Here is a 22943-nt window from a genome sequence, read left to right on the forward strand (position 1 = left end):
ACTTATCTTCTAGTTTTCTTCAATAAACCCCTTCAAAAAAATCGACATGTTGAGGACCGAATGGTGAATATTGAATTAGTATATTTCGCACCTAGAGCAGAAAATGAGATTTTTTCGGCTCGAAATCAGTTTTCAAGTCCGAGGACTAGAAAAGATTGAGAGAAAGATGATGTTCAATTATGTGGGAGGTTGAGTTTATACTTTCTTATTCTTTCAAATGACAATAAGATGTTATTATTATAAATGTTTCATTATTGAATAATGAACACAAATAATGAAAAGTTTTCTGATCACCTTTCTTAGTTCCATGTTAGCGGCTGGAAAGGGTACTGTTTCCGGCCTAGGCCGGAAAGAAACCTGGCGTCAGACGAGAGTCGTCTGCAAACAATGTCTTTCAGATCTACGTAGAGACTGGAAAACAACTGCTTTCTGTGCAGTGTGGCGAAAAATATTAATATTGTAGATTTCAGTTATTGTTCTCCAGTTGTGTTGAAGTGATTAGATAAAAGCCGAATTTATTGATATGAATTCCAGTGAACTTCAATTTATGTTAACTGTTAATTTTATTATATTTTTGTGTTTAATTTTAAGTGTTAATTTTATTTTTTGACTGGAGTTCGATTCTGCTAATTACTTCAAAGCTGCAATACCGGTACAGTAATTTCAACAACATAGAAGTAATTTGGACTTCTATGTTGTTGAAATGATTGCAACTTTCAAGCATTTCCACAGTATTGAAGCTGATTGATCAATTCTCTCTAAAGTTCTAGTCAAATATAAAAACAGGCAGAAAACGCCTCCAGTAAGTCACAAGTGAGAACTTCGCTAACGCTCGTTCTAAAGTGGAGACTTATGTTTCAAGCTATATATACTCAGCCTGAATTTTGAACCCTTGTCAAACTCGAATCGTAGAGAGCGCGCTCTCTTCGTACCTCACTGATTACCCTTCTGACAGCTTGACAGAACTTTTGCATGCGCGCCGTCTTCGTTCTCCCCTCACCTATACTGCAATGCTAAAACGAAGTCGGAGCGGCCATTTTGTCTGGCTCTGTGTATGACACCCTTATAATAATTCTCATGGAAGAAAGAAAACCAAGAAAGGTATTCTTTCTTCCATGATAATTCTTTTTAAACCTAGAGATGTCTGTGCCATTACTCAAGTTACACAGAGATGCACTTCAAACTGTTCTAGGTATCAAATCTTCCCATTCAAATGCTGAGTTGCACTCAACCGCAACTATATAGTCAACAATTTACCAATTTTTGTGTCTAGAAATCAACTTCTGTCGAGTTGAGTAGACTCAATCGATGACCCACCTTATCCTGTTCACATAATACCAGTAAATTGAAATAAAGATAGAGAATCAACATTTGTTCGATGCAAAATTATATCGCAATGAAAAAGAGAAACTGGTATAGATCGTTGTAAAGATGAGAGAAAGGTTTGCTAGTAAAACAAATAGGTAGTATCATTTACTAAGAAAATGATACCTCAATGAAAAAAACTGTGGTGTAGATGGCTGTCACGTGACTGAACCACATATTTCTCCTGAATAAATACATCACCAAACTCACGAGAATAAACTGAGTTTGAGCGTCAGTTGGATCTATTCCGATAATTTTAAATCAGTTCAGCAAAATGATTCTTTGTTGTGGTTTGGACTCAAAATGACGCTCAAACCAGGTTTTCGTTCTTGTAAAATTGGACCTTGATTACAGCACGATATAGCTCTGCAATACTATTGTAACATGTAGTAGCTACTTATTACATAAGGCCAGGAAACCGGAGTAAACAGCTGTTAGCCACCGCAGTGACCATGCCGTGTTCGCTACAGTTGTGACTTGTGAGGCCTATAAGTACACTTTCATAGAGCAAATATTAGCATAAGCTATGATATATCGTAGAGAAAAGATATCATAAGCTAGAGTGAGGTCCACGTTATAATGACAGTGGAGAAAGATAGAACAACGTTGCCAATCCACAGTCTTGTCAATGCCTTCTAAAGACGGTACTGTAGGTAATACAGGTTTATTGATGTAATATCAACTGTTCATTCTCGTTTTTAATTATCAAAATTTATTAAGCAAGAAATTATATTTTTCAATAATTTCATAATGAATTTTCATAACTAAGATAAAATATTCTGTTAATTAAAGACGATCTGGCAACAGGGCAAAGCGAGAAAGAGATAGCGCTATCCTCTTTATTTATCATTTCAACTTAAGGACACAGACTACAGTCCAAAACTTCTTTTCATCCCAATTTCATAAAATAAATTGTCCAAATAAAGGTTAAGTGCAACTTTTCAATTCTTCACTAATTTCCACATTGAAAAGCGCTATCCGCTTTGTTTAATGATAGACAAGGATAGCAAACCATTACTAATCAACACTGCCATTATAACGTGGACCTCACTATATGATGTAATATGTATAATTGGACCAAATTGATTAGGCAGCTTCAGATAAAAATCACAGTGCGATTCAAATAAAAAAATTTATTCAAGCCTTAACAGCAAACTTCCTGGGGGGGAAGACACTTCGCTTCCTGATCTCCTTCATGGTCTTCAGTTTCTTCTCGTGTTTTGTGAGTTCCCTCCTCTTGGCCCTGGTCAGCTTTGGTCTCAGGTCCAATGGCTTGTGCTTCTTCTTCTGCAAAACACACACAACATGTACGCTATTAGAATTAGAAAAAATCTGGTGTGGTACACTCACACAACTTCCTTGCTCATTGAACTGTAAGCCTCATTCTTAACGAGAATAATTTAGGGGAATACATAATGACGGTGTTAGTTGCAAGAAATAAAGAGAATCTAAAAGAACTTTTCTGTACAGTGAGGGATGAGGCTGGAAGTGTGGGTCTGGAAATAAACATTGAAAAAACAAAGTACATGAGAATGTCAGCAAATGAGCAGAGGAGAGGAGACAGGTAAATAACTGAAATATCAGATGGTTGTGAAATAGAAGGCGTTAGTAAGTTCAAATACCTTGGGGTAATGCTAACTGGTGATAATAGAACGAGTAATGAATATATGACAGGATCATGATGGGCAACCGTGCATATATGCAAACCAAAAAATTTCAAGAGCAGACTCATTTCGCGTAAAACAAAAGAAAAAATGTACAGGACGTTAATAAAGCCGGTTGTGACATACGGATCGGAGACATGGACAATTTTGAGCAAGGATGAGAGAGCACTGAGCTCATTTGAAAGAAAAATGTTCAGAAGGATTTGGGGACCAAAATGGGATGATGGAAATTGGAGAGCCAGGTAGAATAGTGAGATGCCATTGGGCAAGAAAACATTGTACGGTCCATAAAAGCAAAACGTATAGAATGGCTGGGTCAAGTGGCAAGGATGGGTAAAGAGAGAGTCCCATTGAAGATGATGGATGAGATGATGATGGGGACAAGGAGAAGAGGAAGACCAAGGAGGAGATGGCTGAATGACGTCCTGGGCGATCTTCTGCTAGCGATCTTCTTGCTAGCGATCCTCTGCTAGGAGTGGCAGACTGGCGACGAAGAGCCCAGGAGAGAGAAGTTTGGAGGCATTATGTAGAGGAGGCCAAAGTCCACCCAGGACTGTAGAGCCACATAAAGTAAGTAAGTAACATAATGACGATTGGCGGCTACATATTTCATTACTACGATCATACTAATATATTTCCTTACGCGTTGTTTTCAGAGTACATTTCTCTTTGTGTAACAATTGTGAAATTTGATGATTTTCTTTCAGAGTACATTCTCTTTGTGTAACAATTGTGAAATTTGATGATTTTCTAAGTCATCAAAACAGCTGTTCTACAGATAAAATACCTCGGCTATGTGTTCTTTTGAATAAGCTGCTCTACCTATCTACCTCGTGCACGAAAAGGAGGTTACAAAGTCCATTTCTCAAGGATGGGGTGAACCCCCTGTTAAGTTTCCCAGTAAGGAGACTCATGCCATTCGAGAGCTGATAAATAACTGGGTATGAATTGGAAAAAAGTCATTTTCGAGAAAATTGTGATAGAAATTTAACAAAATCAATTTTTCTTTAGAATATTATGGAGCTCCTGCAATTTTCCCAAGAATTAGAATCATGTCAGTTGATAGGGATTATAAATATCTGGGGTAGCAATTTGAAGAAAATCGTTAAAGTGCGTACAGATATACGCGCCGCGAACATGAGCAATTCACTTTTAATCAGCTGATTATATCTGTATTTCTACAGAAACGGTAAGATACAGATATAAAAAGCTTGGCATCAGCTGATTAAAAGTGAATTGCTCATGTTCGCGGCGCGTGAATCTGTACGCACCTTTAGAGCAGTTTTCGAGAAAACCGTGAAAAACATGGTTTTTAGTCATTATCCGCCATTTTGAATGAATTTGGATCATGGATCAGGACCACAAGTTTAGAATTTCAAGTCAATCGGTTAATTAGGAATGGAATTATCGTGACACACACACACACACACACACAGACCAATACCCAAAATTCATATTTTTGGACTCAGGGGACCTGAAACGTATAGAAAACTTGAAATTAGGGTAACTTATTTTTTTTGGAAAGTAATACTTTCCTTACCGATGGTAATAGGACAAGGAAAGTAACAAACTATTGAATTCTTTTTTTATCCTCAATAACCAACGTTAAATATTGAGGATTTGGCCGTCATGTGGGAGAGACAGTGCTACTATTATTCCATTATGCTATTATTATGTTAGGCCACTTTAGCACCAGTGTTTTCTTTAAATTTGTATAGTTAATTTAGTTAAGTCAAATACATAAGGTCTATCAGAATTAAATATGAAAATATAAATAAAACACTGGTGCTTAAGTAATAATAGTAACACACTTTTTTCTTTGCATTTCACACGACATGTAGTCGCGAATATTCAAGTAATAATCTAATTATCTACTTCTAGTGTTATGATCGTGATTCGAAACTGGTCACAAATGCATAAGAACGCGATCATAACACAATACTTTGTTCAAATTAACTTCCGACTTGGGATGGACATGCGCAGTAGAGAAGGCATACAGCGGCAGGGATACAACGGCGGCTATGTTGCCGTTGTGTACCGGCCAGCGTTCTCTAATTTCCAGTGAGTATTCAAGCGCTCATGTTAAACTTAGGAAGTTTCCTCTCTGCAATCACAGACTCGACTGACTCTATTCGACAAATTGACAACTACGCTTCCACCTATGACTCAATCCATCTCTGTAATTGGCTGACCTCCCTCCATTTCTCTCCGCCGCAAATTCCTCCAAGTCTGAAGAAAATTTTCACGAAGTATAGAAGTAGAAACAATATAGCTTCAAGACAGCATAGGTTGAAACTGTATGAGAAAATATCATCTTACATTGGTGTTAAATTATAAAACAAATTGCCTGCCAAGTTGAAATCTAAATCAATAAGCATTTTCAAAAGTACTTTATACAGCTTTCTTGCTGCAAAGGCCTACTATAGAGTTATAGATTTCTGTGATAGCTAGTAGATATAGGCACTTACAAGTTATATATTAGCAAATCAAATTCAAAATTTCTAGATTATTCATTTCTGGACTGAAAAGTGGACTCAAATCAATTCAAGTGGATAGCATAACCTATAATTTTATTCATTCATAACTCTACCTTCATTGTATTATCATTCATCCCATCACCTAGGCTTAAAATACCAGTAAGTCACCTTTGTAAAATAATAAATAAACTTACAAATTATTGTATAAATACAAGTATAAGCGCATTGCATTAATTATATCGGTATAATTTTCTCCAATTATCATATTTCATTGTTGTATAGTTTCTTACTGTAGCTTATTTCGAATTAATCTCTATGACGATGTTCAACTGTTTATTGTATTACATGTGTGATATAATGGGTTCAATAAATTGATATATTATCTTAAATTCTTTTACTCACTGACTGTAGTACTTTCGACCGTCTCGCGATCATTTTCAACAGTAAAAATAGAAAAAAGTGTAATCAAGCCTCAACAGCAAACTACCTTGGGGAGAAGTTTGACTGTTGAAAATGATCGCGAGACTGACTACAGTCAGTGATTAAAATAATTTTATTATTTACTTAAATATTTGACTGCATGTCGTTTGAAATACATAGAAAAAAGTGTGTTAATACATTGTAGCTCGGGATGGATCGAGAAAACATCATCTTTACTATATCACGTACACCCTGAGTAGCTTCAGAGGTGGGTGATTGATACCCAGGTGTTGCTCCTGGATGACTTTGCTCAGTCGTAATGTGGGCGGGGAAAGGAGGCAAGTCGAAGTTCCTCTTCCTTCTTCTTTGTGCCTCAGCTGGCGTGAACAGCACCTCCTGGTGCTTCTGACGGCGTGAAGGTCGCTCTCTTCTCTGATGACACCACTTTGATGTAATTTTGTATCGGCCTTACGGCCTCGGTTCCACTCCAGTGAAGTAGGAAAAGGAAGGACAGACAGGATAGGGACGGCAGACAACGGTCCGCTGTGCCCTGGGGAGAAGGAAGAATAGGGACGGCAGACAACGGTCCGCTGTGCCCTGGGGAGAAGGAAGAATAGGGACGGCAGACAACGGTCCGCTGTGCCCTGGGGAGAAGGAAGAATAGGGACGGCAGACAACGGTCCGCTGTGCCCTGGGGAAAAGGAAGAATAGGGACGGCAGACAACGGTCCGCTGTGCCCTGGGGAAAAGGAAGAATAGGGACGGCAGACAACGGTCCGCTGTGCCCTGGGGAGAAGGAAGAATAGGGACGGCAGACAACGGTCCGCTGTGACCTGGGGAGAAGGAAGAATAGGGACGGCAGACAACGGTCCGCTGTGCCCTGAGGGGATGGAAAGAATAGGACGGCAGACAACGGTCCGCTGTGCCCTGGGGAGATGAAAGGACAGGGACGGCAGACAACGGTCCGCTGTGCCCTGGGGAAAAGGAAGAATAGGGACGGCAGACAACGGTCCGCTGTGCCCTGGGGGAATGGGAGGACAGGGACGGCAGACAACGGTCCGCTGTGCCCTGGGGGAATGGAAGGTCAGGGACGGCAGACAACGGTCCGCTGTGCCCTGGGGAAATGGGAGGACAGGGACGGCAGACAACGGTCCGCTGTGCCCTAGGGAACTGGGAGGACAGGGACGGCAGACAATGGTCCGCTGTGCCCTAGGGGGATGGGAGGTCAGGGACGGCAGACAACGGTCCGCTGTGCCCTGGGGAAATGGGAGGACAGGGACGGCAGACAACGGTCCGCTGTGCCCTAGGGAGATGGAAGGTTAGGGACGTACGGCAGCCAACGGGCCGCTGTACCAGGAGCAGGAAGGTTGTGAGCGGAATGCTGTGGTCTGGGGCTCGTCCGGCCTTTAAATACTCCCCCAAAGTGGAGGGGATGGAGTTGAGCCGCCGCCAGAGGCGGTGGAAATCGTCTCGATGCGCGGAAGATGGTGCGCCATCGGTACCTTCCTTATCTCCGCGGTCGGCTAGCGTTGCTGATAGCCGAGCGTCTTTCTTCAATATTATTAATTATTTAACAATATTTTCCGTCACAATTTTACTTTGTGACAACTAATAGTAACCCAACATAAGTAATACGGCCTCCTACATGACGGCCAAATCTGAACTGAATTACGGTACCGTAACTACCAATGAATCACAGAGGACGATACGACTTTTGTTTGGATATCATTTGATGTTATTCATTTACATGAAAACTGTTTGATTTATAATATGTTGTAGCTGATGCTCCACGGTTCTATGTGGGAAGTCCGATAGTGGAAGAATATTAAGGAGAAATGAGAGGTTTTTGAGAAGATGAAATCGAAGGAAAGGTTGAAAAAGAAAATGTTTGAGAAAGTAAAAGGGGAAGATGTTTGGATATGTGAAGTTATTCAATCACATAATGACTGTTTGATTTATAATAAGTTGTTTACTTAGTTTAGTTTCATGGTTTATTTTAGTTTAGTTTTTTTTATCTACGTAAATAAAGAAGTTTTCATCAAATGATTAAGAATTTATTAAGATATTTTAAACAACTTTCAAAAATGAAATGAAAATATATGCAATATCAACAATCCAGAACTTAATTGAAGATTTTCTTAGATATTCCTGCAAATTATCCTCATTATATGGTTGACTCTGTTCATTTATATTGTATTTTGTATAAGAAATAAAATATAAGTAACCATTGGTAGCAACTGAAAAATGTCGTTGATTTGGAGAAGGGTAATGAGTCTGATTTGAATAAAAAGGAATATGTAACAGACAGGTGGGCCGTCCACTGGAAACGATTTCGTCCGAGCTAGCATCGGCCGAAACCTACCGAACTCGTCCGAACGATCCCCCAACAAAGAAAGCTATAGATGCTCGCCCATTGCAATAGGTTCCTCCGTGCACGGCCGTATCCGGCCAATAAGGTTTTCGATCCGAATTGAATAAGATTTTCCGACTTTATCCGGCCGAAGTCGAGCTGAGACAACATCATCCTAACCTTAAAACTGTTTCACTTTTTTTTGTGTAGTTGAGAAGTTGATATTGTGGTAATTATTCATATTGAATGAAAAAGACTAAGAAATTGTCAAAAAACCACTTATTTATTGATAATTAGAAAGACCGGTTTCGGTTATTACACCATTGTCAATCTCTGATAAACTCTGAGAAACTTGTTCCACATTGTCTGTTTTTGATTTTTGAACTTTTATAATGTTTTAAATATGGACAATGAAAATTTGATAAGTTCGGTTTAAGAGCATGTTCCATTGTGGGATATGCAAGACAAAAGATTCAAAGGAATCTATAGACAAAGATTACTGAACAAATAGGATCTCAAGCTAACATTAGCTCGCTAAGTCTAATCTCAGCCTAAAAAAATTGTTGCAACCTTTGTTTTAGATGTTTCAACTTCTAATTATTTTTCTCCCAGTTGAAAATATATTGCAAATATTTGGATGATAGTCCAGTCAAGGAAAAGTTGTAGAGGGAAATGTTAGGAAGACAATTTTTTACCCCGCAGTTCTGTTTAGAGTGGTAAGAAGGTAAACATATCAAAAGTCCCCACCACTACCCACTGTGCTAAGGGGGTGGGGGTGGTTTGAAGGTACCATTTTTTGGTTTCTCGCATAAAAATAGAAAACTATGCATCATAAGGACTTGACTGTTATCTAACAAAGTGAAGCTTAAATAATTTCCTACATTATTCATCTTATAACAATTTTTATAACTCCCAAGTCCTTAGGATGCATAGTTTTCGAGTTTTTTGCGAGAAACCAAAAATGGTAGCCTACCTTTAAACCACCCCCACCCCCTTAGCACAGGGGGTAGGGGTAGGGACTTTTTATATGTTTAGCTCCTTACTACCCTAAACAGAACTGTGGGGTCAAAAATTGCCTTCCCAACATTTTCCTCTACACCCTTTTTGAGCATTCATTGCCTGGACTAAGAGTGGAAGAAGAGTATGAATTAAAGAGATTCAAATAGCACACCATTTTTTTAGCAGATAAATATCATACCAAAGCATGCAACTCAGTTTGAACAAAGATTCATTAATAGAAATCAAAATTGATGGAATCTACTTTGAAATAGTCTATGAGCAATGAAATTTACAATTATTACTGCGATAAGCAAAATTTCAAAATTAATACCCTACAGGTTTCTTTAGAGATCTTATTCTAGAATGAAAAATTACCAAATAAACTCATGTAAAAATTATTAGTACGGAGCAATATGGCCTGTACAAAACATATTTTGATACTTTATTATAGGGGTTTGTGAAATAAGATAAAGAACTGGATAAATTAATTATGGATTGATATTGAAAGACAGTACTTACAAGGAAGAATTTCTTCAAGTTCTCCTTTTGCTTCTGGTGCATAACAATGTACACTCGTGCGATTGCTTTCCTTACGACGCGGCTGAAACAAAAAATAATCTATTGAAATACACATTTTCCATACATAAAACAAAAAATTCACCTCACAATAAAAAAAATTACCACCTAGAAAAAAAAAGAAACAACTACTACACGTTGTGCAAATATAAAGGCATTAATTGCTAGTTCAGTAATATTTGAAAATGATCATCACCCATAGATCTGAGCTCACCTCATTTGATTTTTTATCATTAAACGGGGGGGGGGAATTTACTTGAAAATTGGAAAATATAAAATTATGTTATAAAAATTACAAAAGAAAGGAACGTAGTAGACAAAAACACGTAAAAAAATTCGTATGGCTTTTGTTGGTGGGAAATCTCTTGCGAAAAGGTCGCCTGAATAATTCCACCTTTCCTTTCAAGCCGACAATGGGCCTAACAACTGCCATACTTTAACCGGGACCGTCATAAAACGTGCCCATCCAATAACACAACACTAGAAACAATGAACTTAAAACCCGGAAAGAAGAATAAGACTAATAAAACAAGAGATCACAAAAGATGTCATGTTTACAACCAGATTGGAAAATGTTGATGTCAGGTTATGTTTGTCAGCGGTGGACGACGTAGGTCAAATTTTATTTGGAAGCATTCAACTTTTGTTTTAATTCACATCGGAATATTTTAGTGTGATTATCAATAGTAAGTTAGTAAATATTACAGCTAAAGACCAAATCATAGTTTATGTGTAAGTGCACGTCCAGTGCCAACATACCTGTCATCAAATTTTTGGTTGGGATCGATTTAGTATGTTATTTTGAGCACAAAATCACAAAAATTAAACGGCGCTCACTATTGTTTTTTTAAATAAACTAAGTTCAAAGTAGCATAATTTTACATGCATTTAACCTATGAGTAGCAGCCATTTTGATTATTTTTAAATCATCAAATTATGATATTCCTAATCTGAGTTTTCCTAACCTAAGCTTTCCTAACATAAAGCTTTTCCTAACTTACAACTTTTCCTAACCTTAGCTACTTATGGTTGCTACTTATAGGTTAAATGCATGTAAAGTTCTGCTACTCTGAACTTAGTTTAATTAAAAAACAATAGTGAGCGCCGTTTAATTTTTGTGATTTTGTGCTCAAAATAACATACTAAATCGATCCCAACCAAAAATTTGATGACAGGTATGTTGGCACTGGACGTGCACTTTAGCCGGAAAAAATTAAAACCTTTAGGCTACTTACATTTTTGACAGCTTTGATGCAGCCCCACCGGTAACTTTGGCAACCCTCAGGTTGGTGAGTTCGGTTTTCAACTCATCTAGCTGCTTGACAAGATCCTTCTTGTCCTTGTTACGAAGTTCAGAACACTTGACTTTCCCCTGAAAAACAAAACAATAGAATGGAATAAATCAAAAATGATTTGGAAATAGTTCAACATATAATTCATTGGATGAATGTTCCTATTCCTTTAAACAATAATTATAAAGATGTGCTTTAAGCTAGAAGTTTTATGATAGTCGAGTAAATTTTATAGGTTAGGTATATGTATCAACTGGATAAAACCAGAAGTGTTTAGTAAAATTTCAAGTAAATAACATCGGAAATTAATATACATGACCAAACTTATCAAATTAGGTGTTGATTATTATAAATATTACTTTTAAAAGACAAAATTGACCACAAAGACGAATGCCACTGTGAAGTTCTCAATTCAACCATGCTGATCAGATGGACAAATATAACAATATCAAAGTAAGAACAATTCTAAGCAACAAGAAATTATTAAATATAACAAGATTTGATAAATATATAACATTATTGTAAAAGATTTTAAAGCTATAAACGGATAAAATTCTAATTTTGATAATACTCACCATTTTCGCAACGTAGAGGAACAATCGCGTTTGTTCCGAACGGAAAAGAAATCTATACCAGTTTCAACAACCTTACAACTTACAAGCCGTAAAGTTGAATAATTGCCGAAATGAAATTAGAATTTGTCAATCACAATTCACATCAAACTCTTGGAAATATCATTCCGCTTGTTATTTAAAATATATTTTTCTGTAGTAGAATCAAATATGAATATTAAAAAATATAAAATTATCAAACCATTCACTGCTATTAAGTTGCCTTAACTGGCTGTCAATGGGAGTGGAAGGAAAATATTTTCGTTTTCGTACTAGACAATTTTAGGTTAAATACTAGTATTCTATCACCGGTATCAAATTGTTCATTTTGATCTTATATTCTCTAATAATGGCCAAAAACACATCAAGTTCAGCTTTCAGGAAGATCGATGTCGATCAGTACAATGAGGACAATTACAGAGAGGAAGAACAAACCGATGTGCAAACCCCACCTGTGGGTCCTGACGAAGGAGAAGTGACTATGTTATTAAATCAGTATCCTTTATTAAATAGGTTTTATTAATATAATTTATAAAATCAGGGATATATTCATGCTCGATTTATTCAACTTATCTCTTACGATTGTCAACTATATCATATCTAGGACTAGAATCAAACATACAGAGATCATTGTCCACTCCTACTCTAGAGAATATCTTAAAAACTTTTAAAATCCCAGAAATCCTACATCTTTATTTTAAGATATCTTTGCACTGGTAATTTATTTATTGTTGACTACAATTTGCATCAATACATATTGTAGTTGCCTATTTATTCTTATTGGTTGTTTATTTTTTGCATAGCTGGCCACTAACTAAGACATGCATGATAAATATGTTTATCATGCACACACACACATGTACATCATGCATTATTTGTCATCACTACTGAGTTTCTATGGTCTAAGAGCCTTGGCTCTTTCCATCTTGGGCTAAAACCTTTCTGGAAGTACTCAGCTTGTCTCCCTCAGTGATGTAAACTCCCTGACTCTTCCAGTGGCTTTGGTTGTTACTCAGGGATTAGTGCTAGGGCCTACACTGTTCCTTGTCATGATAAATGACCTCAACGACCATGGTTCTTCTCTGATGTTGGCGGATGATACATCTCGACGACAGTCGAGTGCTGAGCTTGAGTGGGTTTTGGAGGCATCTGCTGAGAATCTTCGATCTGCCACCTCGTGGTTCCTGGCTAATCAATTCAGCTGAATGAGGACAAGACCTAAAGGATCATCTGCAACTTGTCATGAGAACTGCGTGACCCTCAGAATCCAGTGAAGCTGCTGGGTTTTTTCTTGCTCTGCAAACTCAGCTGGAACAGTTAAAATACAGTAGGTAACCAGCCGACTCTCCCGCATTTGCTTCCTGCTGCTCAAGATGAGGAGCCTGGTAACTGAGAGGTATCTTTCAATTATGTATCACGCTCTCTTCCATTGCCACATCACATATGGATTGATTCTGTGGGGTCATTTGGCAGGGGTTGCTGATGTCCTGAGGCTGTAAGAATACAGGGGCTGCTGATATCCTGAGGCTGCAAAAGAGGGCTTTAAGATTTATAACAGGCAGCCACCATCTTGCCTACTGTAAGCCCATCTTTGCTCGCTTGGCTACTGACGGTCATCAGCCATTACATCCTCCTGTGCTTGGTGTATCTCAAGAGAATACAACATACTCTAGTGACATCCACTACCACAACACCAGGCGCCGTGAGCTGTTGGATATCCCCAGGAGACGCCTCCACCGATCGCAGGCCTGTTATGGGATTTCTTCCCTGAAATTCTTCAACAAGCTGCCTAATGGTGTGAATATGAGGGATCTGGTCAAATTTTTAATTGCAATGGCATTCGATTTTATATGTTATTAATTTCCACTAAAGCCTCAAATGCTTCAACGTAATACCGTACATTAAATTCAAATTTTAGAAACCGATGTATTAGATTTTAAATTGTTTTTTACTAAATTATCAGAGATATTCATTGAATTCAATAATACATTCAAGTCAATAATACTAAGTATTTGGGAATTATAATTGATGGAAACCTTAAATGGGATGTTCATATTAAATACATATTATGTAGAAAAATTAGATATTTATCTTTTAAATTTTATCAAGTTAACAGATTTCTTAATAAGAACCACCTGAAAATGATGTATCATGCTCTAGTCGAGTCAATTTTGCAGTATGGCATAGTTGTTTGGGGAGGCTGTTTCAACTGTCATATTGCTGAATTATTTGTAGCACAAAAACTGATAATCCCCATTTCTCCCTTCCTTTTTTTCCTCATTACTTCTCTTCTCTTCTTTGCCTGCCTATTACATGGGAAACCATAGTTGGCTAGGTACCTTCCTCTCTTTTTTTTTCTCTTCTCCAACACACCCAAACACTAAGCCCATTGTTTTTTATATTCGTAACATTTTATTGTGTTTTGTTTCGTAAATCTTTGTAATTTTGTTTTGTGTGTTTTTAATAAATTGAAATTGAAATAATTACCAGTTTTCCTCAATATTTTTCTTGACCTTGAATTTTCAGAGGCCGCAACATTGACGCTCTCAATATTGTATTGAGAAGTGCACCACTAGGGTCGAAAACTCAACAAGTAAAGGTAACACATCCCACTTATTATAAGGTTATGATCAGTTGGTTGCACGTATGTGCAAGTGCACGCGTGGTCATGCATGCACTTGCTGGTGGCGTCCAGTGTGAGCAGCTACGAACACGTCATAACGTGTTTCTATGGCTCTTTCCAGATTTTGTTCCTTTAAAATCTTGCACATACCTGCATCCAATATGATCATACCCTAATTCAAGCACGATGCACACTGGGATAATAGTAGCATAGAAAAAAATAGCGTAAGTAGATATCCCATGGTATAGGGCGTTTATGTCGCAACTTTTACTGTTATCTCAAGCCGATTACTGTCGATTATTGTAGATTTTTACTGTTTTGTTGGGTTGAGAATGTATGAACGGCACAATGTGAGAGACTACCAGCGTCACATAGCTGCATGGGAAAGAAATACGTGGACTATCGGCTTGAGATAACAGTAGAAGTTGCGACATAAACGCCCTATACCATGGGATATCTACTTACGCTATTTTTCCTCTATGATAGTAGCTTCCATTAAGCTAGGTTTACGCTATGTAGCAGGGCTACGTAGTTATTACTGTCATTACTGTAGCCTACATGTTGCACAGCTGCTATATAGCTCTGCTACAAGCTCAAAAATCTGGTGTGGCGCACTCACACAACTTTCCTTGCCGTTATGAAAATTAATCACCTGACGCTAGTGTTCACGCGCATCTCAAGTCTACTTATAAACAAAGATCTGAGCCAGCTGGTGACAGGACAATAACGCTGGAGACATACGAGGTCTGCTATCTCTTCATAGTGAATCATTTAATAGAATCATAAGTTGCCAACAGTTTGCAATTGGATAATCACATTTTCTCGAATTTCGAGCTTATTTTCAATTTTAGGTGAAAATGTTACTGAACATTAATTGTAGAGATTTTCATGCTCAATCTGTTCGACTCGAAATTTTTTGTTTTTATTGTATCTGAAGGCTGATAATTGAGAATCTAAAATCAAACTTTGCATAGATGGGGCGGAGCTCTTGAAATTATTACAGATATGGGACTTGTGGCAGTTGATAGAGCTTATCAATGACTATTCTATGTATAAATTTAATCAAAATCGTTGGAGCCGGTTTTGAGAAAATCGCGAAAACCCCTGTTTTTGACAACATTTTCATCATTTTAGCCGCCATCTTGAATTGCATTTGATCGAAATTGTTCGTGTCGGATCCTTATATTGTAAGGACCTTTAGTTCCAAATTTCAAGTCATTCCGTTAATTGGGAGATGAGATATCGTGTACACAGACGCACATACACTCATACACACACACATTCATACCAATACCCAAAAACCATTTTGTTTTTTGATTTTCCATTTTGATTTTCTTTTGTTACCTATGGTAATAGGGCAAGGAAAGTAAAAAGCTACACTGGAGATCTGCTATATAGCCCGGCTATAAACAGTTTTAAGCCTATTTTCTCAGCTTTATAGCAGAAAATGAGCTATCCAAAATTTTCGGCAAACATCAAGAGAGTCTGAGCTAAATGCAGCTCTGCTACATGTCAATTTTTACTTTCCTTGCCCTATTACCATAGGTAAAGAAAGTATTGCTTTCCGAAAAGAATTAAGGTACCCCATTTTCTAAATTTCTATACGTTTCAAGATCCCCTGAGTCCAAAAAAGTGGTTTTTGGGTATTGGTCTGTATGTGTGTGTGTGTGTGTGTGTGTGTGTGTGTGTGTGTGTGTATGAGTGTATGCGCGTCTGTTTACACGATAACTCATCTCCCAATTAACTGAATTACTTGAAATTTGGAACTTAAGGTCCTGACTATATAAGGATCCGACACGAACAATTTCGATCAAATGCAATTCAAGATGGCGGCTAAAATGGCGAAAATGTTGTCAAAAACACGGTTTTTCGCGATTTTCTCAAAAATGGCTCCAACGATGTCGATCAAATTTATACCTAAAATAGTTATTGATAAGCTCTATCAACTGCCACAAGTCCCATATATGTAAAAATTTCAGGAGCTCCGCCCCATCTATGCAAAGTTTGATTTTAGATTTTTCAATTATCAGATTTCAGATACAGTTTAAACGAAAAATTTCAAGTGGAAAAGATTGAGCATGAAAATCTCTACAAATAATGTTCAGTAACATTTTCACCTAAAATTGAAAATAAGCTCGAAATTCGAGAAAATGTGATTATTCAATGGCAACTGAATATTAAATCATTCACTATGAAGAGATAGCAGACCTCGTGTATCTGCAGCGTCATTGTCCTGTCACCAGCTGGCTCAGATCTTAGAATAGTAGACTTGAGATGCGCGTGAACACTAGTGTCAGTTGATCAATAATTTTCATAACGGCAAGGAAAGTTGTGTGAGTGCGCCACACCAGATTTTTGTTTATAGCAGAGCTAGATGTAGCTGCTCTGTTCTTGAAGGAAGGCTGCCGCAGCTGTTTACTGTTGTTTGCAGCTGTTCAGTGCCTGCTGGGTTTACACCAGATTATACTGTACCCATTTGATGTCAGAGTGCTAGTAGCCTACTGCGCATTGCGAACGAATTTCATAAGTCATGTCGTCTCTATCATCCTCATTAGGTCTTTCAAAAGGTCACTATCACTGTATAGTTTCCTAGCCTGAAGTGAGGGTCTTATCCAATTTCTGCTTTCTCTTCTCTGTGCTGAAAATATCACAGTAGCTGCGGCGAAAGCAGTGGCTGCTGCAAGAACTACCTTCTTCTTTGGCATCTGGCTGGGAACTGAGCAGTGAATACTGGTTAATCCCAAGCTATATGTAGCTCTGCTAAAAGTAATGGCATCAAAGTTAATTATAGCAGAGCTACATATAGCTTTGCTACATAAAATTAGCGTTAAATCTACTTATAGCAGAGCTATATGTAGCTGACAAAGCTATATGTAGCTACGTTTACACTAGTAGCTGGAGAGCTACATAAAATTTGAGCTACATATAGGTCTGCTAGATGTAGCTCTGCTATAAGTAGATTTAACGATAATTTTATGTAGCTCTGCTAGGTGTAGCTCTGCTATAATCAACTTTGATGCCATTACTTGTAGCAGAGCTACATATAGCTTGGGATTAACCAGTATTCACTGCTCAGTTCCCAGCCAGATGCCGAAGAAGAAGGTAGTTCTTGCAGCAGCTGCAGCTACTGTGATATTTTTAGCACAGAGAAGAGGAAGAAGATATTGGATAATTTCGTCTCTATTGCAGTCAAATTCACTCCATCATTGCACAATAATATATAAATCAAAAAGAAATGCTCGCAATGCGCAGTAACCTACTAGCACTCTGACAACAAATGAGTACAGTATATCTGGTGTAAACCGAGCAGACACTAAACAGCTGCGGCAGCCTTCCTTTTCAAGGACAGAGCAGCTACATCTAGCTCTGATATAAACAAAAATGTATCCAGTTGAATCAGCGAAAAAATACGATATAATTATTACTCATCTACCGGATATATGCAATACCTACTATTACTTAGTAATAGTAGGTACTGATATATGTCAACCGTATACAATTCAGACTCAATGAACCATTTCACAATTCATATTGAAGTGACACATAACCTATAGCTACTTTGGACTGTTGTAGAAATTAGAATTGGAACCGTTTTGGGCATAAGTTAGCCTGTAGTACTTTTCTGTAAGTTGTATAGTTCTGAATGATTGAATAAATAAATAAACATATCAAGAACTGAACTTGTGAGTACAAAAATAGGAAAACGGACGACATAAGACGGATGCGTGTGGACGCAATTTTACATCAGTCTTTTGCTTGAACCAAACGATCCGTCTTTTGCTTGAGCAAAATATGATGGTAAACATAAGCGTCTGGACCCGGCTTAATATTAACTGTTCATTCTCGTTAAAATAATCAATTATATTTTATTAAGCAAGATATTTTATTTTCAATAATTCATAATGAATTTCATAATTAAGATTAAATAATAATTATTAAATCTATATTGTTAAAAGACGATCTGGAAAAAGAGCAAAGCGAGAAAGAGATAACGCTATCCGCTTTGTTGAATGATTGACAAGGATAGAATACCATTGCTAATCAACACTGCCATTATAACGTGGACCCCATTCTAGCCGCCATCTTGAATTGTATTTGATTGAAATTATTCGTGTCGGATCCTTATATTGTGAGGACCTTAAGTTCCAAATTTCAAGTCATTCCATTAATTGGGAGATGAGATATCGTGTACACAGACGCACATACACTCATACACACACACACACACACACACACACCACACACACACACCACACACACACACACACCACACACACACACACACACACACACACACACATACAGACCAATACCCAAAAACCACTTTTTTGGACTCAGGGGACCTTGAAACGTATAGAAATTTAGAAATTGGGGTACCTTAATTTTTTAGGAAAGCAATACTTTCCTTACCTATGGTAATAGGGCAAGGAAAGTAAAAATTGACATGTAGCAGAGCTGCATATAGTTCAGATTCTCTTTGATGTTCACAGAAAACCTTGGATAGCTCATTTTCTGCTATATAGCTGAGAAAATAGGCTTAGGTACCTCAATTTTTTTTTGGAAAGCAATACTTTCCTTACCTATGGTAATAGGGCAAGGAAAGTAAAAATTTATCCAGTTGAATCAGCGAAAAAATACGATATAATTATTACTCATCTACCGGATATATGCAATACCTACTATTACTTAGTAATAGTAGGTACTGATATATGTCAACCGTATACAATCAGACTCAATGAACCATATCACAATAATTCATATTGAAGTGACACATAACCTATAGCTACTTTGGACTGGTGTAAAAATTAGAATTGGAACCGTTTTGGACGTAAGTTAGCCTGTATTACTTTTCTGTAAGTTGTATAGTTCTGAATGATTGAATAAATAAATAAACATATCAAGAACTGAGCTTGTGAGTACAAAAATAGGAAAACTGACGACATACGACGGATGCGTGTGGACGCAATTTTACATCAGTCTTTTGCTTGAACCAAACGATCCGTCGACTTTTGCTTGAGCAGAAGACTGATGGTAAACGTGAGCGTCTGGACCCGGCTTAATATTAACTGTTCATTCTCGTTTAAAATAATCAATTATATTTTATTAAGCAAGATATTTTATTTTTCAATAATTTCATAATGAATTTTCATAATAAGATTAAATAATTATTATTAAATCTATATTGTTAAAAGACGATCTGGAAAAAGAGCAAAGCGAGAAAGAGATAACGCTATCCGCTTTGTTGAATGATTGACAAGGATAGAAATACCATTGCTAATCAAACACTGCCATTAAAACGTGGACCTCATTATAGTGTGATCCTAGTGTCAACCTATAGTGAGGAGGTTGTGAATTTTTCTGTCGATCTCTTCAATTTTTGACCGAGCGAAGTGAGGTCTAAGATTCAAGTCGACGGTTTGGCATTTCTCTTAATGTTTAAATTTTTGAATGTTTAAATGTCTATATGTTGCGCATTTACGGCGAAACGCGGTAATAGATTTTCATGAAATTTGACAGGTATGTTCCTTTTTTAATTGCGCGTCGACGTATATACAAGGTTTTTGGAAATTTGCATTTCAAGGATAATATAAAAGGAAAAAGGAGCCTCCTCCATACGCCAATATTAGATTAAAAATCAGACTATAGAATTATTCATCATAAATCAGCTGACAAGTGATTACACAGATGTGTGGAGAAGCCAGTCTATTGCTGTATTTCCATAAGGTCTATAGTTTCAATCAGGTACTTGTGGATGAGAATACTGCGTGAGGTCTACTGTTCACAGAACTACCAGTTAAGATGAAATATTTTTTAAATTATTATTAAATCTACATTGTTAAAAGACGATCTGGAAACAGAGCAAAGCGATAAAGAGATAACGCTATCCACTTTGTTGAATGATTGACAAGGATAGAAATACCATTGCTAATCAACACTGCCATTAAAACGTGGACATCATTATAGTGTGATCCTAGTGTCAACCTATAGTGAGGAGGTTGTGAATTTTTCTGTCGATCTCTTCAATTTTGACCGAGCGAAGTGAGGTCTAAGATTCAAGTCGACGGTTTGGCATTTCTCTTAATGTTTATTTTTGAACGTTTAAATGTTTATATGTTGCGCATTTACGGCTAAACGCGGTAATACATTTTCATGAAATCTGACAGGTACGTTCATTTTTTAATTGCGCGTCGACGTATATACAAGGTTTTTGGAAAGTTTGCATTTCAAGGATAATATAAAAGGAAAAAGGAGCCTCCTTCATACGCCAATATTAGATTAAAAATCAGACTATAGAATTATTCATCATAAATCAGCTGACAAGTGATTACACAGATGTGTGGAGAAGCCAGTCTATTGCTGTATTTCTATAGTTTCAATCAGGTACTTGTGTATGAGAATACTGCCTGAGGTCTACTGTTCACAGAACTACTAGTTAAGATGAAATATTTTTTAAATTATTATTAAATCTACATTGTTAAAAGACGATCTGGAACAGAGTAAAGCGAGAAAGAGATAGCGCTATCCGCTTTGTTGAATGATTGACAAGGATTGATGAGTTGTTCCACTCATACAATACCAGATATAGACAAAACCTCAGATGACATTCATCAAACTGGTATGTATGAGAGGGGGGTAAAGAGTGCAGGAATTCGGCTTTATAATTCATTGCCAACACGAGTAAAGGTTCTTACAGGTGAAGAGTTCAGAATTAAGGTGAGGGAGAGTTGTTGCAGGTTTGTCCTTATTCCAGTGAGGAATTCTTTTTGCATTATGGAATGCAAAGATTACGACTCAGATTATAATTGACAAATCCTTATACCCCTTCCATAGGTGGTCAGTGGGATGAAAAAAAATGAAATGAAAAAAATGAAGAGGATAGAAATACCATTGCAATCAAACCTGCCATATAACGTGGACCCCACTATTGTGTGATCCTAGTGACAACCTATACTGAGGAGGTTGTGAAATTTTCTGTCGATCTCTTCAATTTTATCAACTAGATTTAATTAATCTTCCGTTTGCTCCGCTTTTAGACAACGCGCTGAACCTGACAATGAAGGTGCTACTATCGATCAAGGCGTCGCAGATCGAGGAGGCAGTGTCGAGAGTCGACAAAGACCTGATCGACGTGCTCATGAAGTACATCTACAGAGGCTTCGAGATGCCATCAGAAAAGAGCAGCGGCCATCTGCTTATGTGGCATGAGAAGGTGTTCGCGTCGGTGGAATGGGCAGCATTGTCAGAGTGCTCACGGACAGTAAACGAATCTGAGTAAATCATCCATAACTATATCTATGCATTTTATCTATATGTTTATATTTGTTGTATTAATAAATTAGTTTAATCTCCGAGATGAAGTGAATTTCTCCAGTGGAGTTGTGTATCCCATGGTGTTGTTGTGTATCAAGTTGAGATGATTCTGTATCATGTGTGGTGATCATTTTCTGATGATACTGTATCATTTTCTGATGATACTGTATCATATTGTGATGATACTGTATCATTAAGTGTTAATACTGTATAATTTTGTGGTGATACTGTATCATTCCTGGTAGAAACTTCCTGGTGTAGAGATTCCTGGTGTTGATACTTTATCATATTGTGATGATACTGTATCATTCATGGTGATACGATAGAGAAAAGATAGCACAAGAAGATATTTCATGATTTACGGCGTTTATGTTCCAAATTTCAAGTCGATTTTTGTCAACTCAAGCCGATTACTGTCGACTAATGTTTATTTTTATTGTTGTTTAGGTTGGGTGAAGGTGCATTTTCATTTGTGCGTGAATTTCCGCAGTCGACGACGGCAAGCATTGTTGACATTCATATTTCAATTTCAATTTATTCAAAAACGTTATACATTACATAGTATCTAAAAACAAAGTAAACGCAATATATTAGATTGTAACATTAATATGAAAAACAAGTAAAAAGTAAATGAATAACTCCATGCTTGGACGACAAGTCCGTGTGCATGGAGGAGTCTTCTGACAATCGATAAGAAAAATAATAACAATACTCTATTGACACTAGATACTATATAAAATCTAGTTACTAAGAAAATTACTATAAAATAAGAAATTGAAAATTATAAGCAAAAATATTGTCCAAATTTCAAGTGTGCCAAAACAGCTGATCAAATAACTTTTTATAATTTTACTTTCCTTGCCCTATTACCATAGGTAAGGAAAGTATTGCTTTCCGAAAAAAAATAAGGTAGGCCTACCCCAATTTCTATATTTCTATACGTTTCAAGGTCCCCTGAGTCCAAAAAAGTGGTTTTTGGGTATTGGTCTGTATGTGTGTGTGTGTGTGTGTGTAAAGGTGCGTACAAACTTTCGCTCTGCTCCGCAACCGAACGTCACTCCAGCAGAGCGATTGATGATCGACCGGCGAGCAAGAGTGGTTCGACCGGGGAACGCGAGAAGATCTAACATCTTCCATAACGTTCATGATGGGTGCGTGGGCGGTGCGACTGTGGTTCGATGGTGGTACGAGGGCGGTACGAGGGAGGAGCGTGCTCGGTGCTGGTTGGAAGCGCGAATATGTGTACGCAGCTTATG

At 37.4% G+C, this 22943-nt stretch overlaps 1 protein-coding gene and 1 pseudogene across 1 annotated transcript; one reads left to right on the forward strand and one right to left on the reverse strand.

The window, feature by feature from the left end:
- Window positions 1-2478: 2478 nt before the first annotated feature.
- Window positions 2479-12010, reverse strand: LOC111058329 (60S ribosomal protein L35). Its single transcript, XM_022345846.2, has 4 exons — window positions 11718-12010; window positions 11086-11222; window positions 9794-9875; window positions 2479-2652 (listed from the first exon to the last, which is right to left on the reverse strand). Exons 1-4 carry the CDS (start codon window positions 11718-11720, stop codon window positions 2503-2505), a joined length of 372 nt encoding a protein of 123 aa, XP_022201538.1. The 5' UTR covers window positions 11721-12010; the 3' UTR covers window positions 2479-2502.
- A 62-nt stretch (window positions 12011-12072) lies between these two features.
- On the forward strand, window positions 12073-21648 carry LOC120350172 (annotated as a pseudogene).
- The last annotated feature ends 1295 nt before the right edge of the window (window positions 21649-22943 follow it).

Source organism: Nilaparvata lugens, chromosome 3, assembly GCF_014356525.2.
Source record: "Nilaparvata lugens isolate BPH chromosome 3, ASM1435652v1, whole genome shotgun sequence".
NCBI classification, from domain to species: Eukaryota; Metazoa; Arthropoda; class Insecta; order Hemiptera; family Delphacidae; genus Nilaparvata; species Nilaparvata lugens.

Bases quoted from the DNA above. Each gene is read 5' to 3' on its own strand.
- LOC111058329 (XM_022345846.2), bottom strand. The intron at 9,876-11,085 runs GTAAGTAGCCTA...TTTTTGTTTCAG, and splicing joins GCATCAAAGCTGTCAAAAAT to CCGCGTCGTAAGGAAAGCAA. The intron at 2,653-9,793 runs GTAAGTACTGTC...TGTGTTTTGCAG, and splicing joins ACTTGAAGAAATTCTTCCTT to AAGAAGAAGCACAAGCCATT.